The sequence below is a fragment of the Myripristis murdjan genome, chromosome 22, assembly GCF_902150065.1.
Source record: "Myripristis murdjan chromosome 22, fMyrMur1.1, whole genome shotgun sequence".
Taxonomy (NCBI): domain Eukaryota; kingdom Metazoa; phylum Chordata; class Actinopteri; order Holocentriformes; family Holocentridae; genus Myripristis; species Myripristis murdjan.
The window spans coordinates 20,675,075-20,698,683 of record NC_044001.1 but is presented as its reverse complement, the minus strand read 5'-3'; the positions used below and the strand labels follow the sequence as shown (position 1 = coordinate 20,698,683).

At 44.6% G+C, this 23,609-nt stretch overlaps 1 protein-coding gene across 3 annotated transcripts in view; it reads left to right on the top strand.

Annotated features, from left to right (window-relative positions):
• The window catches only part of ralgapa2 (Ral GTPase activating protein catalytic subunit alpha 2), a 105,538-nt gene extending 83,424 nt beyond the window's left edge, over positions 1 to 22,114 (top strand). For all 3 annotated transcript variants that reach the window (XM_030081730.1, XM_030081732.1, XM_030081733.1), the window contains 2 exons: positions 12,718 to 12,842; positions 19,150 to 22,114. In XM_030081730.1, the coding sequence (XP_029937590.1) occupies positions 12,718 to 12,842; positions 19,150 to 19,307 (283 nt within the window). In that variant the 3' untranslated portion in view covers positions 19,308 to 22,114. The remainder of the gene's footprint in view (positions 1 to 12,717; positions 12,843 to 19,149) is intronic.
• The last annotated feature ends 1,495 nt before the right edge of the window (positions 22,115 to 23,609 follow it).

The window sequence follows — 23,609 nt, the reverse complement described above, 5'->3', positions numbered from 1 at the left end:
TAGCTCCACCCACTTGTTTTTGTATCTGCCGACTTTGACAAAATCCAGTGTCCCTCCCCCCATATCGTCACCCGTCTGCATTGATGTATAGCACTTCCCGCTCCTTCATCTGTTTTTGTCCACCCATGAAAAGGTCCATTATAATCCACAGGATGCGCAGTGGACGCACCGTGTGCTCTGCTCCAGCCAATCAGGGCAGAGCATAGAACTTAGGCCACAAATCCAAGAGACCCTCAGCCCCTGGCTCAAGTTCAGTTTGATTATCTGGGCTCAGTCTCTGAAATCTTCAGTTGAACAAGTTTTTCTAACAACATTGTCTCCATCATCCCCATTTCATTTAACCCCCCCCCCAGCTGAATAGGACTGCATGCATGCCCACTGGGTGACGGCAGGCTCCTGATTAACCCTTGAGTGACTAGCTAATGTCATTGAAGGAGGACCACCTGGCCATGAGACTGTACAGTCAGCTGCCACTGAAGGACCAGAATTGGAGAAGACCAGGTGTTGGGCTTCAGCCCCCCTAATTGTTGCCATGTAATAGCCTGCTTGACTGCACAATATAGCCCAGGGGCGAGGATTAGGAAAAAGCTGTTGCCAACACAGAAGTCCATTTTCTTTCTTGCCCAAGGTTTTTTGTGTGTCTGTGTGTGTGTGTGTGTGTGTGTGTGTGTGTGTGTGTGTGTGTGTGTGTGTGTGTGTGTGTCTGTACATATATACAGCTTCTTTTGCAATTCTTGTCCCTCAGGAGTATTCCAGGTAAAAGGCCGGGCCCTCATAACTGGCTGATCCCCTTACCCACCCACCTCATTCACTTGAGGCGTACCCCACCATAAGCTTGCATTCAGACTGGGAAAAGGGCAGAGGAGTGAGTTTTCTATAATCTAGAAATGAAGAAGGGATGAAAAAGCAAGCAAGAAAGGACAACAGCATTAGACATAGGTGTGCGTACTTTTCCTGAAAATTCCTAGTATCCCAGGTTTATGACAGGGGTTTGGGTGCTCAGTCTCTTCACACTCAGGGAAAAACATCCAGACAACCACAATCGTCTTGTAACAATCATCTTTTATATGTTTTGTTTGGCAGTCCGTTATTTCTTGACTAAACAGCATACAACTATTCAGTGACATTGTAATTTCCAGCATATTGACAGAATAATCTGAAGAACAGACTGGCCCAACATTGCTGTCTCTGTATAAGTAATTTTACATTGGAATTCAAACCTCATTATAATCACAAAGGCATTGATTGAAATATGCCCAAAATGCAAATATGAGGGCAAACGAAGTCACTCTTGTCCCCCCAGTAACTAACCCTCCCTTGTCTGTGTATTCATGACAAATGTGATCACATGTAACCTGGTGCTAATCATTATCATTCCCGCTAAATGCCTGGCATTTTGCATAGGGCCAGACAGCTTAATTGGGCCGATGAACCTTTCATAAAGGGGGCAAGGGAGAAACGAGAGACTGCACTGGCAATGTCTTGGCGGGGGAAGCAGGCAGAGATGCTTGGTGTTAACGCATCGCAGTTATTCTCCTGCACATGCCACAAGCATCATTAAAATTGCAGAGGCCACCATTCTTTTTGTTTTTAATATTTCATCAGTGCTTGCCTGAACAGCGTTATCATAGAGTTAAAATCAGAGCCATTTGGCATGACCTACAGTTGGCACACTCGTCTTAGAATTGTGGCGATAGACAAATCTTGGAATCCATCAGCTATTGTCTAACGACAATTTAGCCTCTGGGGGTAGCAGCCAATATTTCAGATTTTCCGGTGTAGCCGGAAACTGTTTCCGTTTCCTCTGTTGCACCAGTCCAATGTTTCTACACACAATACATGGACATGAATACTTTTTGTAGGTGTTGTAGGTCAAGACGACATGCCAATGTGTTCCGCCTCTTTTGCTCCCAAAACAGATTGTTTACACTCATAAAACCACTTGGAATACAAACGACAATTACTTAAGAGTACAACAGAAATGGAAACCAAAGCGTTTCCACTACCAAAGTCTTGTCTCACATACAGATTCTATACACATCTCTCTACATCTGTCTATGTAGATTATAGAATCTTTTTATAGAGATTAGTGGCAAACTGTTTTTTAAAGTAAAGTCAAAAACAGGAATATCAAGATGCAGATTCCAATTCAAGATGAGTTGGAAAAACTTATCAACATAGAGACAAATCAACTGGTAGGGCTTCACCTTTAGTTAAAGACTCACCTTCAGGCAGGTAGCCCTGTTGTAATGAAAACACAAATACCAGCCGTGCTGGGCTCGTGTGCCAAGTCCAACCGAGCAGAGCCAGGCCAGCACAGGTGTATGGAAAAATGGCATTACTGTGCTTTCAGATTGGTACAGGTGGGAATACCATGGAATCTATAACTGTAATTATGAGTTTATAGACTATGTCATGAAAGCGAGATGGAAGAAAGAAGTTGCAACATGCCTTTTAGGTCCTTAGCTGGATTGAAATCAAGGCTATGATCCAGGATGCCTTCCCTGTTTCATCATTGACTTTTATTAATAAGCTCAAATTGAGAATAGATAGATGCTTCGGTTCCATGTCACGACTCTGATCATTTCAAATGGGAGGAAGTGAGGGAAAAATATACCTGTATTTATTACAGATGATACATATTTACCTCAGATAGCTGTTATGATGCCCACCTTTGTCCTGACCTAATAATGTATCCAGAAGGCTGAGGCATTCATCTCACTCTGGCCATCATAGCCCACAAAGGAGATCTTCAAAGAAAACTATCGCCCAGCCAGTCACAGCACTGTATCTGTTAATCTTCAGCCCTATCAGCCTTTTGTAGCTCATCTTATTATGACTTTCTGTTAATGCACGGTGGAGGCCTGTGTGACTGTCTGGCTATAATGGGCCTGTGTTTGATTAATCATGTCTATCCATTGTGTTTCACATCTAAGGCTGCTCCGTTAGTGCTCATCAATGGAGACCAGAGCCCTTTGAAAAGGAGATTGGTTGCAGACACAGCTCATCTGAATACACAAGCCCCGTGGCCTTTGATGCTAGTCATGTTGTGTTGAACAAATCATCCTACAACAAATGGTTATGATGTCACTTGGTATGAAGTTTTGTGGTAATGTTGTCATGTTTCTCTGGGGTGTGAGGATGACTTGTTGCTTTATCATTTATAACAAATTCTTTGAACCTTCAACCAACTACATCATCAGTCATGCTCTAGCATAGTTTAGGGGGTCAGCATTGACTTTGGTATAGGTGCTGGTCTTATGATTTGCTGTGAGGCACTAATCGATTTTTAGTGCCCCCCAGGGGAACGATGGGCTGCCAGAGACTTGGCATGCTTGAGAAAATGGGTGACTACTTCCTCCAGTCAGCTCGTAAATAACCTTCTCATGCCAGCTAGCAGACATCAGAGTTTGTCTGCAACTGTGGCAAACCTGTGTGAAATCACTGACAGGCAGTGATGATGTCACAGGTTAGGGTTGATGTCACGGCCATAACTCCCCATCCCCCTGTCTGAATCCCAGATGGACGGTGGTGAGGTGTGGAGGTTGGAGCTTAGAAGCTGGCGCTGTGGGAAACTCACCCCTCAGGAGGTGTCATTAACCTGGGCTTACAATTTGACCCTATTCCTTTGGGGCTCTTGAGCTCCAGTTTCCTGGACCTGCTCCTAATTAGGTTACTTGTTAAAACTCACTGAAACCAGCTATTCCTCCAGAGCATCTGATGCAGTGTATGTCTATACACACACAGAAAACACACACAGAATAGACACGCAAACACCTCCACTCATCATAATGCATCTCTGACACACTCAGGCGCTTCCTGTCCTGTTGCTGTGTGTGCAGCAAAAAGCTGTTTAATGAGACACCAGGGTGAGTATCTGCCATATACAATAGAAGTGGGACACACACATGGAGAGGCACACAGGCAAGCTATAGAGTCGCTGTACCGGTTGGTTTCTGTCATACACACTCTCACAATCTGTTTTTCCTTCCCACTTTGCCATTATTCCTGAAGCCACATTTATTGCCACATTGACTCTCACAATCCTCTCTTTCTTTCTCTCTGGCTGAATCCCTCCCTCTCTCTCTCTCTTCCCGTTTCCCATAATCACCTCACACCTCTGAGGCCCTCTGCTGAGACGAGCTTCACACCTCAGTCCTCGCTGTGACAACAGGTACCGCTGGCACTCACCGACTGGCCTCTCTCCAATCAACACCTGCTCTGCTCCATCCCTCTTTCTCTTTCTTCACCTTCCCCCTCTCCTCATGTCACCCCCCATCTACTTCCACTTCTCTCTGTGATTCCATCCCTTGTTTTTGTGTATCCACAGTTCTGTTCTTCTCTGTATCTCCTCATCCTGTCTCAGCTCTGTTTCCCTGCCTGTATCTCTCCTTCTTTGCTTTTCCTCACTTTTATATATGAAATGCCACTTCATCCATGCACCATCTAATCAATTTCTCCATACCAATAGTTCCTGGAGATGGCGTTCTGACGCTCTGTTAATTAAAACCTCCTCTCATTACATCTAACCACTTTCATTACCATCCAGTTTCTGTCACTGAATCTAAGCTGAATTCCATTAAATTGAGATAAAATCCTTGATCAAATGTCATAAGGTGAATTAGGAGAAGATGCAAGGATGAGAGGAAGCAGTTGGTGTGTCCTGAATTGCATTGTCTTTGCATGCATCTGATTGAAGTGATGTTTGACACAGGGTGTTTAGGGTCCTCTCACACACATTCCTTTATTCTCCACAGATGAACATTGTTTATATTATTTTAAGTTCATGTTTTATTTACTTGTATTTACACAAAGTTAAGATGAATGTTATTTATGGTGTCAGTAGTAGGCTATTTGACATTTCAGAGGCCATTTATCAATTTTTTATCCTTTTTATACCCCTTAATTGTGATAGATTCAGCTGTGAGAACATAAAGTGAAAAGTAGACAATGACAGACCATTAATAAAACAGAGACGTTACATCTCTCTTTGGTCCAAGAACAAACACAAGGTTTTCAAATGCAGCAAACTAACATCACCCAGAGAGGACACAGAATTTCCCCATGAAGATTTTAAATCCAGAGATAAATCAACTCCTGTGTCTCCTCTGTCCCTTTTTTATTCACATTCAGGGGCCTTATTTGACAGTGCAGTTACTTTCACATGTTGAGGCAAAGTCTGATACCCTACCTACAACAAAAACAGAGCTGTCAACATATGCCCATTTGACGCACTTTAACAAATGTTAGACAGCTTTAAAATGATTACGCTTTCAAGAATGTATGACATCATCGACTTACAACCATGGATTTGGATCTATATGGACATGTCATTTATCTTCACTCATTATTTCTGCATTGAGAATACATCTTCATATCCTCTGGCCTCATCTCTTGAGAGAGCAGAGGAGAGACGTTACAACAGCTTCTTCACTTTGTTTAACCATCTGGAACAACCACAGTGGTGATGGCTACTTTTTGGATGACCTATGATCAAGGAGTCAAAGATGGGAAGGATGAAGATAAGAAACATTTTGGCTATAGGGAATTATCTGATGGGCAGCAACAGGCTGTGGGCAATGACTAATTTCAGTGTCTTGTAACTTGCCTCTGTCACCAGTCACGTCATCCAAGTTCTCACTTTCTTTCTCTTACAGCAGTTTTTTTCACTGCCTAACTCTCAAAGGCATCTATAGTTGTGTGCAGTATGTTTGAGTGTGTCAAATTGGCTAGGATGAGTGTGCATGTGGTATGTGGCGGTAGGATGTCATGCCTTTAAACAAATAATGGCAATGTTGTAGCCTGCTTTCTTTTCACGCTGCTTGCATTGGCACCCCAAAGAACCCCCCTATCCCTTCCTCTTAACAGGCCAATTATGTGACTGCTGGGAGTCAATGGTGCTGTGAGCTACTCCTGGGCTCTTCTACTCACCAAGGTCAAGCTGATTGGCCCAGGTTAATGGGCAGATGTGGGAATGAGAGAGGAGGGGGTCAAGCACCTAGAGGCACCCTCCACCTCATCTCTAAACTGTCCCTCTTCACCACGAGAGGCCCTTTTAGCACCAGTGCCTCTACAAACAGGATTAACCTTGGCTGCTGCCTCGTAGGCCTGAGGACCACAAGAGAGGCACTTTCCCTATGCATAGCAGAGATGTTTTGTTTTGTTTTTGTTTTATTTTTAGATTTTTTTCTTTTTTCTTTTTTTAGCGTGGATTGGTCTGGCTTTCCACACCACTCTAGTATTAGAGCTGTGATGGTCATTTGTGTTTCTTTAGTGAGGATTACAGTCTTAGCACACATATATGATCAGTGGGACTAGGTTTAGTGATGCTATTTCAGCTAAAGTTTTGTCTTTAGCTGAATGTGTAGCCAGCATCAGTTTGTGATGAGCATTCCTCCACTGGCTGTTGTTTCTCCTCAAGAACGTAAAGTTTACTTTTAATGAGCCATTTCTAGGTAGGTCCCAAGAGCTAATTTATTTATGTAGCTTATAGATTGAATAGTGTAATCTCAGAATGGGGCATTGAAAATCTCTTTGCTGCTCCCATCCCTAATTGTCTCCCATCATCAAAGATCAAGGGCTTATGGATTGTGCTTTGTCCATCTCTCATACACAATTTCTGAACGTCCGCAGGCCTGTTTTGGATAAAACTTGGTGGAATGATGGATTTTGACACTGGGATACAGTATTTTGAATATAAACATGATTGGCCGACCACAGCACCACCAACAAGCCAACACAGTCCTAAGCTTCACGGATCTCGGACACTGCCGGGTCAAATTTGATGAATTTTTAGGGAATGATATATTTTTACATTGACCCTAACCCTTTGTGTGTGTGTGTGTGTGTGTGTGTGTGTGTGTGTGTGTGTGTGTGTGTGTGTGTGTGTGTGTGTGTGTATATATATGCATTGTGTCTGAGCATGTCTGTTTGCAGCCTATACTAAAGTAGAATTCAGACTGTCGCCAAAAAACATCCTCCTGTTCCCAAACTTTCATTGTCTCCCACCCAGTGAAATCTGGGAAGGGGGGAGGCTATGAATCAGTGTGCATCTGTTCATCCATCCATTTGTCAGTAGCAGTGACATAACTTCCAAACAGATGCTTGCATTTCCACCAGATTTGGTAGAAAGGGTGTAGCTACCTTTTTGTACCCCTTGACCTAAAGTGGATGTGGCAGTGGATATGGCATATCACAAAAGGTCATAGAAATTTCCAGTGAATTAGTGTAACACCACAAAATTTTGATGCAAGGTTAATTTCTCACATGGATTAGACCACACCCACTTCCTCATAGGCCACACCCACTTGCAGTTATCGCAGTGTCTCTGAAGGCAGCCTTGTGGGGTGTCCTTGGGAGTGTAGCTGTCGACAAATCCGTTGAAATGGCCACATCCACTTCTGGTTGTGGTTTATTACAGATTCTAGACCAGAGGTGTTAGGTCTACTGACTTTCATTGGGTATCAGTTCATCTCATACTTCTCAAACTCATGGTACTGATTTAAGTGGGTGGGCACTGTACTGTTGGTGGTGGACAACATTTATACTTGTCTTTGAGCAAAGTACTTAAACCCTGATAGTGTATATACATAAACATCTCTGCTCTGTGTGTGTGTGTGTGTGTGTGTGTGTGTGTGTGTGTGTGTGTGTGTGTGTGTGTGTGTGTGTGTGTGTGTGTGTGTGTGTGTGTGTGCGTGTGTGCGTGTGTGCGTGTGAATGATGTTAAGTTTAGGTCAGGGGCCAGTGGTGGCGTTAGGCCTTCTGTTGGCAGGGGGCTGGGGGACACAAAGACAGAGGCTGGATGGTCAGGATGCTGCTCTCCAGAGAGACACCAGTTCAGAGGTCAACATAGGCTCTTTGGGGGAACTGTGTGTGTGCGTGGCTGGTGTGTGCGTGCATGTGTGCTTTTGTATTTGCAAGTGCATGTATGGGAGTGTGTCTGTGTGTATCTGGGTGGGGTTACACATGGCACAAAATGGATCCCAGTGGACAGGCATTTTCAGGACATGTCCCTGTGGGGAGAGAAAGAGAGAGAGACAGAGAGAGAGAGAAGGGAGATGATGATGATGAGGGCCGGTAGTGGCGGTTGGCCGATGGGGTCCAGCAGGGATGGAGCAGCCTGCTAATGAAGAGCCATCTGAGGCCTCCATTCACCTTGAACATGGGCCACTGCAGCTGCCCTGACCTTGGCTTTGATCCACAGAGATGCTTGACCCCCACCGTTCCCCCATGGCTATCCCCCTGCCATCTGGACAGCACACACATGCATATGTATGCATACGTGCACACACCCACAGATACATATGCATACACACGTATGTAGACCTATATACACATGCACAGTCATGTGCATACACAGGTATGATGTTGAACTACACAAAAACACAAGATCCAACTTTATTTGCTAAAATATGTTTGATCTGATCTGTGAGTTTGTCATATGATTTGACATTTGACATTTATGTTCCACACCAGGGCACAGTAGTCACTATGCACACACATATATATATTTATGTATATGCACACACACCTACACTAGCTCAGACAGCCACATGCCAGCCATAAGTCACTGCCTTTGTCACTACTAGCTGCACAAGGGCAATAGAAAGGGAGGGCCAGCAGGAGATGGGGTGAAAAAGTGCCATTATCTGCTAAAACCATTTTGCCAAATGTGTAAATGTTGTCTCTAATGTGTTGTAGATCAGAATTGTGCTCTTTTGTTATTTTAGCTGCAACCAACCAAGCCTGCTTCTCTCCCCGCTACCTCTACCCCTTCATCTCCCCATCCCGCTTCCAATTTTCCTGCTATTCTACCTTGAAAGTTATTTCACATTAACTCAGACTGGGGGGACTTTTTTTCCCTTGTTACTCTCGCAATGGTTGACACGCTCCATAGACAATACATTGGTTTTCGTCTCTTCTCCTTAATAGGAATGCAGCCACTTGGAACGTGGGGGTTCTTTGGAAATTCCCAAAGTGGCGCAACACTCTCTCCTCCCACACACTGCCTTCTCTTGCTTGTCCGCACAGTTCAGCTGTAAATGACAGTTATGTCACGGGTGACTTGGGTTGCAGTCCATCTGAGGAAATGTAGACCTATGTGTGCATTTCCCTCCTCACATATCATCCCCTGCTACTTGAGAATCTTTTTTAACGCAAAACATGATGGTGGGTTATGCCACGGAGCAGGGACATGGATTGGCGGTAACACAGATATTACATGCGTTACTTTTTAAAGGTGAACTGTGCAATATCGCTTTGGGTTGATTGAAGTGAGGATCGTTTAGTCCTAACTGAGAAAAAAAAAGCTAGTGGCACATAATTTATCACTGAATTGTTCTGGCAATGAGAACCATTTTGATTCAGCCATCAAATTTTAGGCCCATTCCATGTTTTTTTTTGCCAGTTGGGTCTAAATGGTCCTCACTTAAGTCAACCCTCTGCAGTTTTGTGTAGTGCACCTGTAAGATAAATATTATAGTGAGAGTGTAAATTTTTGTTCTTGTGATCCACCGTTCCAAAGAAATGTGTTGTATGCATGTAGGACACACATCACTGGCAGCTGTGGGTTATTTCTCGTACATAAGGAGGTCAGTGTCAGTGGGTTCAATGTTCATGACATGGATATAGTCTTTGCGTCATTGTTGGACGTGTCCCTTGATTAAGTTACTGCATAGAGGCAGCAGCATATGCAGGGAAACAAGCTGTGCCCATGGTTCAGTAATTAGAGACAAGCAGAAAGATGAGGGAGAGTGCGAGAGAGGACAAGATTACCCCTCACTGTGCATTAGGTCTGATTTCTGTGCAGCAATTTTTTACACACAGATAGCATCGTACATTTACTTAAGTGAGCTGATTACGGCTCTCCCTTTCACTCATCTCCAAAATACCTTTTATTATCTTCTCCCTCCCTCACTGCCTCTGTCTTTCTCTCTGCTCTCATTATCTTTTTTTCCCCTCTCTTCTTTATAACTCCATGCTATCTCTCCTCATTTTATTCTCCAACTTTTTTCTTTTTTTAACCCCCCACCCTCTATAATCCATCTCTCTTTCTTGGATAGAGGGCAGCGGAAGGAAGTAGTGGAGGAGAGGCGTGTGTCAGAGTCCGAGAGAGCGTCTGCTCCAGCTGGAGTCAATATTTGCTTTAGGAATCTCAATAACAAGCCTCTAGTCATCTGCATCTCTGATAATGGACAGCCATATGGCTCTGTTGACCCACGCTGGGCTGAGGTTCTCTTTCTCCCTTTCTCCCCCTTTCCCTTGTTCTTCCTTGTCTTTCATTTGTTGGCTTCCCACTGGCTTCTCTTACCTCTGTTGTTTAATCCTTCCGTTTCCCACATTTTCTCTTATATGTATCGCTTATCCCTGCACATTTCGTCCTCTCTTTTACAAGCATTTTATCTCCCTCTCTTTCATCCATAAAACTCTGGGTATGACCCACCACACAGAGCTGTGACCCAAGTTGCCATGGCAGCAGAGCCTGGGATGCCCTCTCTTTGTCTAGCACTGTTTCCAGCAAGTGACGGGAAAGAGTGACATTGCAGTGAGCCTACCTAAAAATGCCGTTGCAGAGCAAAGATACGCTTCTCCAGCTCTACTTTCACATACAAGAGTTTTACAGAGCGCAAGTTTGACTTTTCTCCTTGAGCAGTCTGGTTACTTTAACCTTCACTATCTTTTTTCTTGTCTCTTCATTGTTTTTCTGTCCACCTTTGCCCCACATATCAAAACAGCATCATTTTTTTGTTGTTCTACCAACTGCAAACCCAAACCCTAATGTCGACCTGCATGATGATACTCTTTGATACCGTGATACCATGGTGAAAATTGTTTAATAGACTTAACAATATCTATAAGCAACAGTTTATAAAGGGCAGTATATGAAGGGAGAACAAATTATTTGTGATTAGAATCTTTTCATTACAACTTAAGATTCTCACACAGCAGCAAATTCTTGTTTTCTCAAGTACACAGTCCCACCTCGCCTCATATCTATCTCTCCCCCTCTACCCGTCTCTGTTGCCCCACGTCCCTCCCTGTGAGCAGCCTGCCCACAGTACCCCTCTGGCGTGTCCCGGCTCAGGTGCCCATCACTCCCGCTTCGCCACGGTTCCCTCTCAGCCATTGGTCATGGCTGCCTTGGCCCCTGCTGTGGCGGCATGTGCCCACAGCAGGCCCCCTGCCCAGTCGGTGTCTCGTCCTATCTATCTAACCCAGACCAGAGCCACTCAGCCCAGTCCAGCCTATCTCAGCTCAGCCTGGTTCAGCTTTGGCCTTAGCAACAGCCCAGTGCCACTCCACCCTGGCAGCACACTCATAATGAGATATGGGGCGAGGAGGGGCTTATGTGTTGAGTGACTTGAGCTCTGTGTGTGTGTGTGTGTGTGTGTGTGTGTGTGTGTGTGTGTGTGTGTGTGTGTGTGTGTGTGTGTTTGTCAGGCAATTTGTCAGGTGTTGTCCGTCAAGGAAGCATGACCACAACAGACAGCCCTGAGTGTATTTACAGACACATTCTCAAACACACACGCAATTAAATCTCAAAAGTACTTAGCATCATTATGCCATCAGATAGACCCTGCACCATATTTCATCCAGCACTTCCCTCTGCTCCACAACAGACTTGCTGTGATATATCTATGATAATGATATGATAACGGCTATTAGAATGTTTTCCAGCCTTCCACGGCAGCCATTTTGTTCCTTTATTTATTTATTTATTCATTTTTGTGGTTCCCAATTTCAAGCCCGACCATCCGTCCTGCATGCTGGCTCCTCAGGCTCCAGTCACTGCTTGTCACTCTGAATTTCAAATGGGTCCAATTTTCCCCCTGATGGCACGGAGAAGTGGCAGGCAGCTCGTCGGGGAGGGTGGTCCTAGACACGCTGCCTCCAGCAGGGGTTCTATTAGAGAGCAGAGAGGGAGGAGAGGAGAGGTTTGGAGCATCACGCGTGTAGTGATTTTTTTTTTTCTTCCTTTTTTTTTTATGATTATTTTGGAGACTGCTTTCTCATTTAGGGCTGTGTGGCACGGTTGATTGTTCCATCTCTGCTTCTGGCCAGGTTGGTTATGGTGGTGCTGCACTGTCCAGTGAAGCCGCCTCTCATTCTCCCAACTCACTCTCACAAATACATGAGCAGCTCAAACACAGACGGTTCTCTCACTGAAAAGATGTAGTTTGTCATGGCTGCTGTGATATGTTCCTGTCATAGGAGCTGTGTTAAGCATGGACTAATTGATAGATTTGATCGTAAAAAATATGCTTTCTCTGTAATGTTAAACCTCTGCAGCTTCCCTGTTCCCATCGGTGGGTCCATCATTGCCGTGCGTCCAAACTTTGTTCAAACCCAAATTCTAGTGGAGTTGCCAAGCTTACCAAAGATACTAAGTATGTCCTGCTGAAATACAGGAAAATGTATATGGGTTTCGATATTTCATTCAGTATACAAGTGATGTAGCAGTCAAGTGCTGAAACCACAAAGCATGTGTATGTGCTGTTGTCGCACGTTATGATTTTTTTTTTTTTTTTTTTCTAACTTTGAAGCTTGGAGAAATTTAAGCAAAAATCGGAGTTAAAGGGCTTGCGTACAAATAAAGGCAGCCCACCTCTATGAATTACAACTAAAAAACATGGATTCTGTTGCAAATGTGGTGTGTTTCCCTGTAGTTTTTCTCTTGTCCCTGTCATTACATCTTATCCCTTAACAGCAGCCAACCAGCTATGAGGAGCGGGCCCTCTACCTGGAGGCCATTGTTCAGAACCACAAAGAGGTCATGACCTTTGAAGACTTTGCCTCGCAGGTCTTCTCCCCATCTCCCAGTTACTATCCAATGAGTGGGACAGGTGAGATATGGCCTGAACCTCTGCACCTTTCTCTTTTCTTCATGTTGCTTCTGCTTCATCTCTGCACACACTCACACACACACACACACACACACACACACACACACACACACACACACACACACACACACACACACACACCGCTCTCTGTCTGTCCCTCACCAGTATCACTCCATCACACTCGCTCTCATGTCTCGCCTTCTTTCCCCTTTCTTCTCTTTCTTTTTTCATATCAGTCTATCTCCTCCTCCACACTACACCTGTTTGCCCTCTTCTCCTCCTCCATCCCTTCAATCTCTCCTCTCTCCCTCCACACCCACGCTCGCTGATGAATATCAAACAATGGGCCAGACCCTTCATGCTGTCTTCTCCACTTCCTTAAGCCTCACTCCTTTCTTCATCCCTGCTTGTTTCACATAAACTGCATGTTTCCATCTGATTACTCTCCCATGAATATAAGCAGCCTTGTTAAATTGAGGTTGCAGCGTGTGTGTGTATACATTTGTGTGCCTGCGCACATACGTGTGTCCATGTGTATGTGCCCATGTGATCATCCACCCACACGTAAGAGATCCAGCGCCGACAGACACCATCTGACGAATGTCTGCGTTCTTATCTGTCTACGATGAACAGGATGTAAAACATATCTCCCCCTTCTTGCTTGGACCAGCTCTGATTGATCTGCAGCAGCACTGAAATCAATACAGGATCACACTTTTCCACTCGATTTGACCTGGACACATTGTGTTTTGACAGGGGAAACACTCCACAATACCATCCCATAGATGTCTTGTCATTTTCAAAACTGTCAGCATGTGTGTGTTTTTAAGGTGTTTTAAAGTGTATCTAATCTTTGTATCGGGCATGTTGGCACGTGAAAATTAACTGTCTGAATTCTTTAGGCGCCGTGTGTGCCTGTGTGTGTGCCAGTTTATGCGTGTGTAGGACTTCAGATTCCCACAAGGCAGGTGTGATATTCAGGCTGCTGGAGGCAGGCAGGAGGTAGCCAGCCACATTACCATACTGTTGGCGCATCCCTCTGTCAGAGGTGTAAAAACTCCCCAGACTGACCTCTAGTCACCTTTCCTCTCCTCATCCACACCACCAAACATCTCAAAGAGAGGCACATTGGAGAGGGGAGAGGAAAAAGAGAATAGATACAGAGGAAAGAGAGGGGGGGTGGTGGTGGGTGATCGAACAAGAGAGGAAGAAAAGCTTGTAATTACCCAAAGCCCAGTCATTCATGTCTGTTAGCTGATGTTGTGGGCTGTTTCAGCTGTGGGCTCTTTTGTGGCCGGGCAGAGAGAGGTGAGAGAGGTTAGCCTAGCTTGAGAATAGAGTAATTTCTCTAGCCACTAAATGAGGATTTGTTTCGCAGCATGGGGTATGTGCTGTGGCTTATGTGAGAGGCCATAACATAATGAAGTCTGTGAAGCTGTTGTGTCGCCTTCAGTGCTGCGGAAACTCACTCTGAATGGCAATTTGTATTTCTCCGGAATATACTTGTGTAAATAGATTAATAAATTAATGTGTGCGTGTGCGTGCACATATGTGTGTCCATCCATCATATTGTATCTAGGCCTTATCTGGTGCAGAGAATATTGTGACTCGGACACTTTCCTCCACACCTACCATTATAACAATGCTGTTGAGCAATTTCACAAATCCCCTTCGCCTAGCAATCTTCTGAACAAGGGGGATGTTAAAACTAACTGTGTCCAGACACACACCATCCACCAGGTGTGACTGCTCTCTGCTGCCACAATTTCTGTTTGTTTTTGCTGTGTTTTATGTATTCCTGTCAACCATGTTTCTTTTATTCACACCACTTTTGAAAATAATTACATCTTTTCGTACAGGAAACCCAGTTTTGCAGCTAAAAGGCAATTTTGCCTGTTTTCCCAATCATAGATGTGATGTCTTTTTAAAGGCATTAGACCCCAGTTGCGCTTGTCTGCCTTACAATCCTCCACCTTCTCTGGACATTAATCTTGTTTGTCGTCTTAAATATAATACATGTTAATATCCTTCATCACTTCTCCCATAACCGATCCATTGTGCCCCATCAAGCTTGGCTTTAATGTGGCTGTGATGGCTGGCTTTGAAAACTCTGCTTCTCATTCTCAGTCTGAAACATGCCATTGCCCATCCGTGTAGGGCTGTGCGATATGGCAACATATATATTGTTGGACGAGAGAAAAATGTCATTGATAGAAACAGTAGAGCAAAATCTCCATCCCTGTTGTGAAAACAGCTGCTTTAGGGCAGTATTTTAAACCATTTAATTGGAGCTCCTAGTTGTCTTGAATACACCATTACTACAAGTTGGCTCAGATAACACACAAACATGACAGAGCGGAGCATGACACATAATGAAACTCCCCGCTCCGTTACAGAACAGGACTCAGCACAACCAGGACAGGATGAGGAGCTTAAAAAACAGCAAGAAAAAAACGGCATGGCCAAGGTGGGGCGGGTGGGTGTGGGTAGCGGGTTTGGGTTTAGGTAAGAGAGTACAGAGAAAGTAGAAAAACAAAAAAACAAAAACATTAGAATAGGAGAACCATGAGAGGCAAAAGATGCAAACCAATGGAAGGCAAGTGTTTAAAGCAAAAGCAAACCTCAGAAATGTTCAGTGTCACTTCCATATAAGTGGGGAAAAGAGAAAGTGCCTTTTATTTGTATTTAGTTCACAGAATCAAAAACTAGTCATGACATGTGGTTATTTTGTATAGACAAATTCACAGAAAACATACTGTGTCATGATAGATATCATTATAAAGATATGAAATCATCCATATCATCAAAGAAGATTTTGTCTGTATCGCACAGCCCTACTTCCATGCCTTTTGTGTTTACGGATGCGTGCACGAGTGTGTGTGTGTGTGTGTGTGTGTGTGATTTGCGCATACTAGTTTGTTGATCCGTCTGTACATTCCCCCTGCCTTGGCTCTCATTCCCACCACTAACATGTCATCCATGCTTCATGACAGCGTGCAGGCGTTGGCCGGGGATGGTTTGGGACATGGAGTACCCCTGGGCCAAGCTGGACTGTAAGACTCTTTGCCTGCTTCTCCACACTAGGCATGACGCCCCGCCACAGCCCACTAACATTCAGTCACTCGTCCACTCACTGTGAATCCTCCCGTTGACAAATAACTCAAGGGTGTGCTTGATTTAGCTCTTTTCTCCATGCATGCCAAATGAAGCTCACCCACAGTGTTTCATTTTGTTGTGAGGTCTTTTAACCCAGGTCTGCTCTCGTCATCCGTCCCTCTCTGTAGCTGCCTGGCCTGTCAGTGTCTTCCACAGCTTCCTCCTTTATAATCCTGAATGCATCCTCAGTCCAGCGCCATGGCCTCCTGCATGAGCTAGTCCATGTGTCAGACACCCTTTCCTCCATGCCCAGTGCTCTGCTCTTGCTATGTGACAATCTACACTGCTTTGCTCAGTTTTAGTTTTTGCCCCTGATTCTTTTGTATTAATAAACTAATGTAAGAATTTTCAAACTTTTGAAAAATCTCTGTGAAGGAGCAAGATTAAATAAAAATCGCTTCTTCAGCGGTTAAATGTCTGTGGAGCTTCTGAGGAGCTTCCGAAATGCACTCACATCTTCTACTCTCCCACCTTTACTTTCCAACATTTGCACTGGTGGTAAATATATCTGACGTATCGGAGCCTGTTGCTGCCATGTGAACTGTCCCGTCATTCATGTTTTCTCTTTCATCAACTTTGTATTGCTGAGAGCTACAAATGGAACCGACTCATCGGGTCTTCAGGAACACTTTCCGATTAACCCATCACCCTCATCTCTTAACCCTGTCTGACTTTTGATCCTTCCAGTGAAAACTAACTGTGACGCCACACACGCTGTCTGAATGTCCATGCACCCCTAACTCCTGTTCCCAGAATTACCCACTTTTCAGCAGCGCTGTGTTGTGTTCAGCTCCAGTGTGGTGTGTTTTGGTGTGTCTTATGTGCCCCTACTTTCTCACATAATGCTCTACTGTGTTTTTTGTTTTCTTTTTAGATTAAAAATCTCTTAAAGGTCCGATAACGGTATTTGATGAAGGTAAGCCCTGAGTCGGACCAGAAGCTTGTTCTCGCCCAGCGGCCTACCTGCCCTTCGCTCGTTCACTCACCCCAGCTGGTTTCCCCCACCCCCTCTTTTTTCATGCAGTACTAACCAAGCTGTATTTACCTATTGCTCTGACAATGGCAAGGGGACAGAGATACCAGGCTGTTTATTTGGGGGGCATCCTACTGTTTTGGCCAGGCTGGTAATTGAGAGTGATGCACGGTGGGGACAATTAGCACCTTACTAAGTAGCAGCATGAACAATACGGCTACACTTCTGGCCCCTGCTTCTGCATGTGGCGCGCCTTTATCTCTTTCCCCAGTAAACACTTTTCTCTTTTCTTTCTTTCCTCTTTTTTCCCCCTATACCCCCCTCCTCCCTCGTTTCCTCTTGTTGGAGTGTGCCTGTTTGCCTGAGGCAGACTCTGAGACTAACACCTGCCGCACTGGAAGACGTCTTTGTCGTCTAAAGCCTTGTTTGAACTGCTGCAGGGGACCAATGGGGTAGCAGGCCCATTTAAAGACTCTCTTTGTTTTCTCTCTCTCTCTCTCTTTCTCTCTCTCTCTCTCTCTTTCTCTTTCCCTCTCTCTCTCTCCCTCTCTCTCCCCCCTTCCTTGCTCCCTTTGAAATGAGCCTTACCGCAAGGCAGTTTGGGTTGAGTAAGAAGCGGAAATGCTGGGTTATAATGACGATAATGATGACACATTAGCCTCTCTCAACTGGGTCCAGAGTTTTCTTTTTTTTTTCACTCAGTAACTTACTATTTAAGTTAATTCTTACATAAGGCCATAACATGTACAGTGTTGTTTAGAAGCTGATGCAGCCACAGTCATTAAGTGTTCTGGTGGGAGTTTATAACTGTACTACAGTATGTTTTAATGGCTATTAAGGGGAAAAGGGAAGGGAAGGGAAGACTGGAAGTGGGTGTTGAACTGTACAATCCTAGCGTCTACATTTATTGTCCTTGATGGGTAGTCCCACACAGCTGTCTATCATATATTTTCAGTGCAGAGGCAGGTGGGGCTTAGTAGATCCAGGACGGGGCCGGGTTTCTAGTGTAGGAATGGACGGAGGAGACGGATGTGGCAATGCACTGTGGGATTTGTTCTGTCCATTTGCACCACACTAAGCCCAGCCCATTTCTTTAGCCAAGCCCCATCCCTTTTTTATATTCAAATGCAGATTTTGAGAATGCATATTAGAACCCCCCACCCTCCCTCCGTCTCTTTACAACACGCACCCAATGTTCCCCTACGTAAGCCAGCCTCCTCTCCCAGTAAGCGGAGGTCTTGGATGCTGCTGGTGTCCACTGTGCTGCTGAGTGTCTGTTACTCCAGCCATCTGCCATCCCTTTTAGTCGCTGCAACTTGAGATGCCTCAGAAAAAAACAGCAAGAAAAAAAGGATAGGAAAGAAAATAGGCAACCAGATGCCATTTTGACAAAGCAGGAAAGTTGTTTAAACTGAAGGCATGGCCGAGGTGGGCGGGTGGGTGGGGGTAGCGGGTTTGGGTTTGGGTTTAGGTAAGAGAGTACTGACAAAGTAGAGGAGACGTGCAGCATACTCGCTTGTCCGCACTCGCTTTTCATGACGCCCCACTTCTCCCTGTTCATGTCCCATACCCATTGATGTGACGGGTTTGAGAAAAGACAACATTTGCACAAAAAGGGAGGCCTTCACATGTTCACAACAGCAACATAATGCATAATTTTATCACCATTCAAAGCATTTTGCTGTCACATAGCCCAGTGAATACATCTTTTTCGCATGTGGCTACAATGGTTGCCTCTCTTTTTTTCATGCGAGCACCTGGAAAACAGACAGCATCTCCTTTACAGCTTGACTTCTCTAAAGCATGTGAAGAAGGCATGTCATTTGTGCTGAAATGTCATGAGCGCTTTATCGCATCTTTATTTTATTGTGATTACAAAGGTGGAAAAAGAATCAAGTCCAAAGACAGTGTTTCAGGGTTTTTTCTTTGTTTATTTTGATTTTTAAAAAAGCAATTGTATCACATTCATGTTTTGTCAGTGCTGGTGGAAATGAATATTAGCGGAATCCTATAAACAGCCGTGTGGGTAATCTTGGTCGTGGGAGCAGTCACATGCATGACAGAGCATGCTGGGATATACAGCGGTTTACACAAAAGCTCCATGAACCCCTGCCATGTCTAACCAGCTCTCTCTCTTTCTCTCCGTCCACTGGGGCGCCCTCCCTCTCTCTGTCCCAGGCTCCTTCTCTGGCAGTACGAGTGCCGAGCTCAGTACTGCTGCAGGACCAGCAGACTCTGTCGACCAGGTCTCTCCCACCATGCCCCGTGCCACCAGGAACCGGGTTTCCGGAAAACTCCGCCGATCAGCCAGCGCTATAAGCAAATCTTCCAACTGAGCTCTTCAACCGGCCCCCAGCTCCCCAGCTCCCCCCAGCGCAGCCTTTAAATCTATTCTTGAAGAACCTCATGTACCCCGTTGTGACTGCAAGCGTTTTGGCACGTATTTGTTGTTCTCTTTTTTGTGTGTGTGTGTGTCATGTAAACATGTAACTGGAGCACATTGCAATTTTTAATTTAAGTGGCAATTATTGATTACTTTGATACATTTCCATTTGTTTTTTGTTTGTTTGTTTGTTTGTTTTTTTGCTTGAGATGGACATGAGACTAAGCTATTTATGTTCTCTGGAGGTTTCAGCTGATGAATCAACATAGGAATCCTTGACTGATGCAAGTCTTAGCCTGTGATTTTAAAAAAATCATTCTCTGGTGCAGTTTTCATGCACTAGTATATACTCTTAAGATGCTTCTACACCATAGCAATGGAACGGGAGACTGTTGCACCGTGTGTTTCCGTATCTTGTCTAGCTCAACACTCGAATAACAAAGCACTGAATGATGCAGCTGTAAATTGCATAAAGCTAAAACTGCACAACATATCCATATCCTTTTATAAATGTCTTGCCTTCTGACTTCTTGATGGGTTTCTCCTCCTTGCACTCCCCCTTTCCCCCAATCCTGCTGTGTCAAACACACTGACTGGCTGTCACTGTAAGTGAAAGGATGATAGTCTTTTTCTTTTTGGGGGGGGTGCTGTGATGTCCTGTTCCTCGGTGCCAGTTTGGACCCGATTTTTGGACCATCTTCCTGCAGTGAAGAGGAGAAAAGACTGACTCACGGGGAAGCCGCCACAGTATGACTTGTATCTGCCACACTGCTATACAGACTTCCTGGTTACGGAGTACTGGTAGCATGTGCAGCGGGAGGCTCTTTTTAATTGTTTTGAATCCAGAGTGGACAATCAATGATGTCTTTCTAACTTGAGTTGAATCGAAATTTGTTTCTCTTTTTTTATCACTCTAATTTTCCTTTTTTAAATGAATTCCGATGGATTCTGTCATGCTTTGATTTATGTAACTCTGCTGGAATGAGAAAAGACTGCGTTTGTAATTGTTTTCTGATGTCGTTAACTTGGTCTCATGTCCGGTAATTGAATAAGTGCCCCCTGTCTCTTTCCTTTGCCATCGTTTTCCCCCTGTCCCGTGAAGCTTAGAATATGACATTCCAACATTCCCACCGATGTCTTTTTGCACTCACTAGCATTGAATGTTTCTCTCTCTGTTCTTGGATGTAAATTGCTTTAAATTTTATTTGCTGATGTCTGTTTTCTAGATGTGTATATATAGAGTACTATTTGATGAATTATTTTGCTGTCGTATTGTATTATATGTATTCATGTGCTGTTTAGAGGAAAAATACCGCCGGAGCCTCAGGTGAATCTTAACTTCATGCACTGGTGTGTGTGTGCGTGTGTGTGTGTGTGTATGTGTGTGTGTGTGAGAGAGAGAGAGAGAGAGAGAAAGAGAGAGAGTGTGTGACTTTCTGAAGGAGCTTTTTTCACAGTGCCTGTGTAATGTCTGTCCACTAAGATCCTGTCCCACACCCTCTTCCTCCCCACCACCTCCGCTCCACATAATCAGATTTATTTTGTTTCTCATCTTCATTGTGTGAGACAAACCAGCCCCACCGCCCTGCATCACATCTCTTCGTTAGCAATCTAGGAAAAAAAAAAAAAAAACAAGCAAAAAAAAGTGTTATGCTCCCCTTGCGACTGAAAAGGTCAGCGTCTTGTGCTTCCCACAACAAACAGATTGTCTGGATCCTGGGGTTCTGCGTTTAGTCTTTATTATAGGTGGTGCTCGCCGCTCTGTGTGTCTCTGTGAATGGAATCAAATGGCACCGACTCCTCCTCTTTCCCATGATACGCTCCCCAAGTCGCCTCATAAGGCCACAGGAGGACAAGGTGGGGTGGGAGCGGGGGTGTGGGGGGGGGATGGGCGTAGGTGGCATGCCAGAGCTGAACTAGAACAGCCCTCTTAGCAACAGCCAAGCTGCTGCTGTACCTGTAAACCCCTCCTTCCCTTTCCAACCTGCCCGCTACAGTCGTCATGGTAGCCAGGTGTTCCCCGCACAGTCGCATATATATACATAGGCTCGCACGCTCTGAGGGCTCCACCCAAGCTGCAACACTATCCCCATCTGTTGCACCACTATGCCTTACTTTCCCCCATTCGCTCCTGTCTGTCACTTTGTTCTGTCTCTCACGTCTCACCTTCTTTGTGCGCTCACATTCCCCAAGCAGGGGTTTCCAAAAGTGGACGTTTGAGTGAAGTATACACGTGTGCTCTGTTTTGAAGAATGTATAGATACACAGACAACTTTCATTTCCCCCCTCCCTAATGCCACTTGAAGGAACCTGCCAGTATGTTGATACAATAGGGGGTCAAGATTTCACTTCAGTTCACTTTTTCAGTTGAGGTTGTGAGTTTGTGGATGCAGTCTGTCTTACTCTGTTGGGGCTTTTAGCAGCTGGAGATGTTAGTTTGGACCAGGATAAGGATTGTCTTGCGTACTGGTTTATACTTGTGAAGCAGAAGACGTAGTGTTAGTTCTAGTATGTTTTTGTTTTTATCTTGGTTTAGGAATCCTTGTTCATCGTGTCAAATTGAGGGCTCCAGTCCCCTCTTAATATAAATATGTTAATGCCTGTAATATAATCTTTGTATAAGAGGAAGAGGGGAAAAAAAGCTTGAAGATTTCATCATTACTTGTCAACATATCGAACTGTTTTTAACAACCGAAGTTCTGCTATCTTTATTAGAAATGTGAAAATTGAAACATTTCATTAAATCAGTTTGAAGTTCTACATGTATTTGTGTTTGTGCTTTTTTTCCCTTGCAGCAAGAGGAAAGTTGATTGTGTAACCCAAGACACCGAGTGGGTGAGGTGCATAGAGGGACAAATGCGTGTGTGTGTGTGTGTGTGTGTGTGTGTGTGTGTGTGTGTGCTGACATGATGATGCTGTTATCATGAGTTTTCTGACCCCAGCCCAGCCATGCTAGCAGCAGCAGGGGTAACCTGACCCTCGTCCCATCTGTCTCCCCTGCTGCTTAGCCCTTCTTAGGGAGCGGCTGGCATAATGGAGCCTCACCGGGAGGTACAGGTGCAATGGTTGCAGCACCTACGGGTGCCTCGCCCTGCCTGGCCGCCTTAAGATTTAAGAAGAGCACTTGACCATAATTGGAACTCTGTGTGTGGTGCTGAGGGTGAGAAAGAGCCTTAATGTTAGCTCATTTTCAGCCAGCTCACCACTATTTTACTTGCAACACACCACAGGAAGGAGCTGGATGTCCTCACCATCCAAGTCTGATATTCTCTGTGATGATTACTAACAAGACTGTACTATTTCATGTGTAACAGGCTGTAGTCTATTTTCAGGCTCTCCAATATCCCAGTCTTGATTTCTTCTCAGCTGTGTCTTAAGTAGGATTGAGACTTTAAAAGTCTGTCATTCTCAGGACAGGTGAAGCAGCATTTATGAGAGTGGACAACTCTAAAATGATTATCATCTCCTTTGGGCAGTCAATGGAAGAATGATTTGTGTCCTCAAATCGGTCAAGACTAGATCTGAACTAAATGGAAGTGCTATCACGCCTAAACAGGAAATTGGAGCCAGATCTCCAGAGATTCACAGTGGATCCTCTTAAATTCAATATTTTTCATGCCAGCTGCATGTTTACAGGAGGCCTAAAAAGGGCTCAAACTTAAGGAAGTTCAGCTTGGTAGATTACAGTTGACTTTATGCTTTAATTAAAGGGTTTGGAAGTTAGATAAATGTGTGAGCCCTGCTGTGTCCTAACCAGCCGAAATCAACAACAGACGAGCTGCGCGTCCTCCGATCTATCCCAGACGGATGTTTTGCTGCTCCAGAGGTGAGCTCTAATCCGCCACCTCTTTGTCCTCTTGTCATGTCCTGACATGGTATTAGCTGGGAATTTATGACTGGGCTCTAAGTGCTTCTGTACGGCAGCGAAACAACGTATATTGAGCCACTGCAGCTATGATTTATTGCGTGGCCAAAATAAGCCTGATAAATGGAGAATCGAAAGCCAGCGTCAGCCCAGGGGTTCCCAAACTTTTTTTTTTCTCTCTCTCTGCTGTCAAGGATCTTTAATAGATCCGCATCAGACCACGGGCTGCCATTTGATACGACTCTGACCCAAAGAGCCCGGCCTGAGTGGACTGTTACATGGGCCAAGTGAAAACACATCAAATGAAAAAAAAAATGCTTATACTTTCTGACACTGTGCTAATTTATAAGGAATTAAATAAATATTGAAAAAATGACTTGGTTCCCCCCT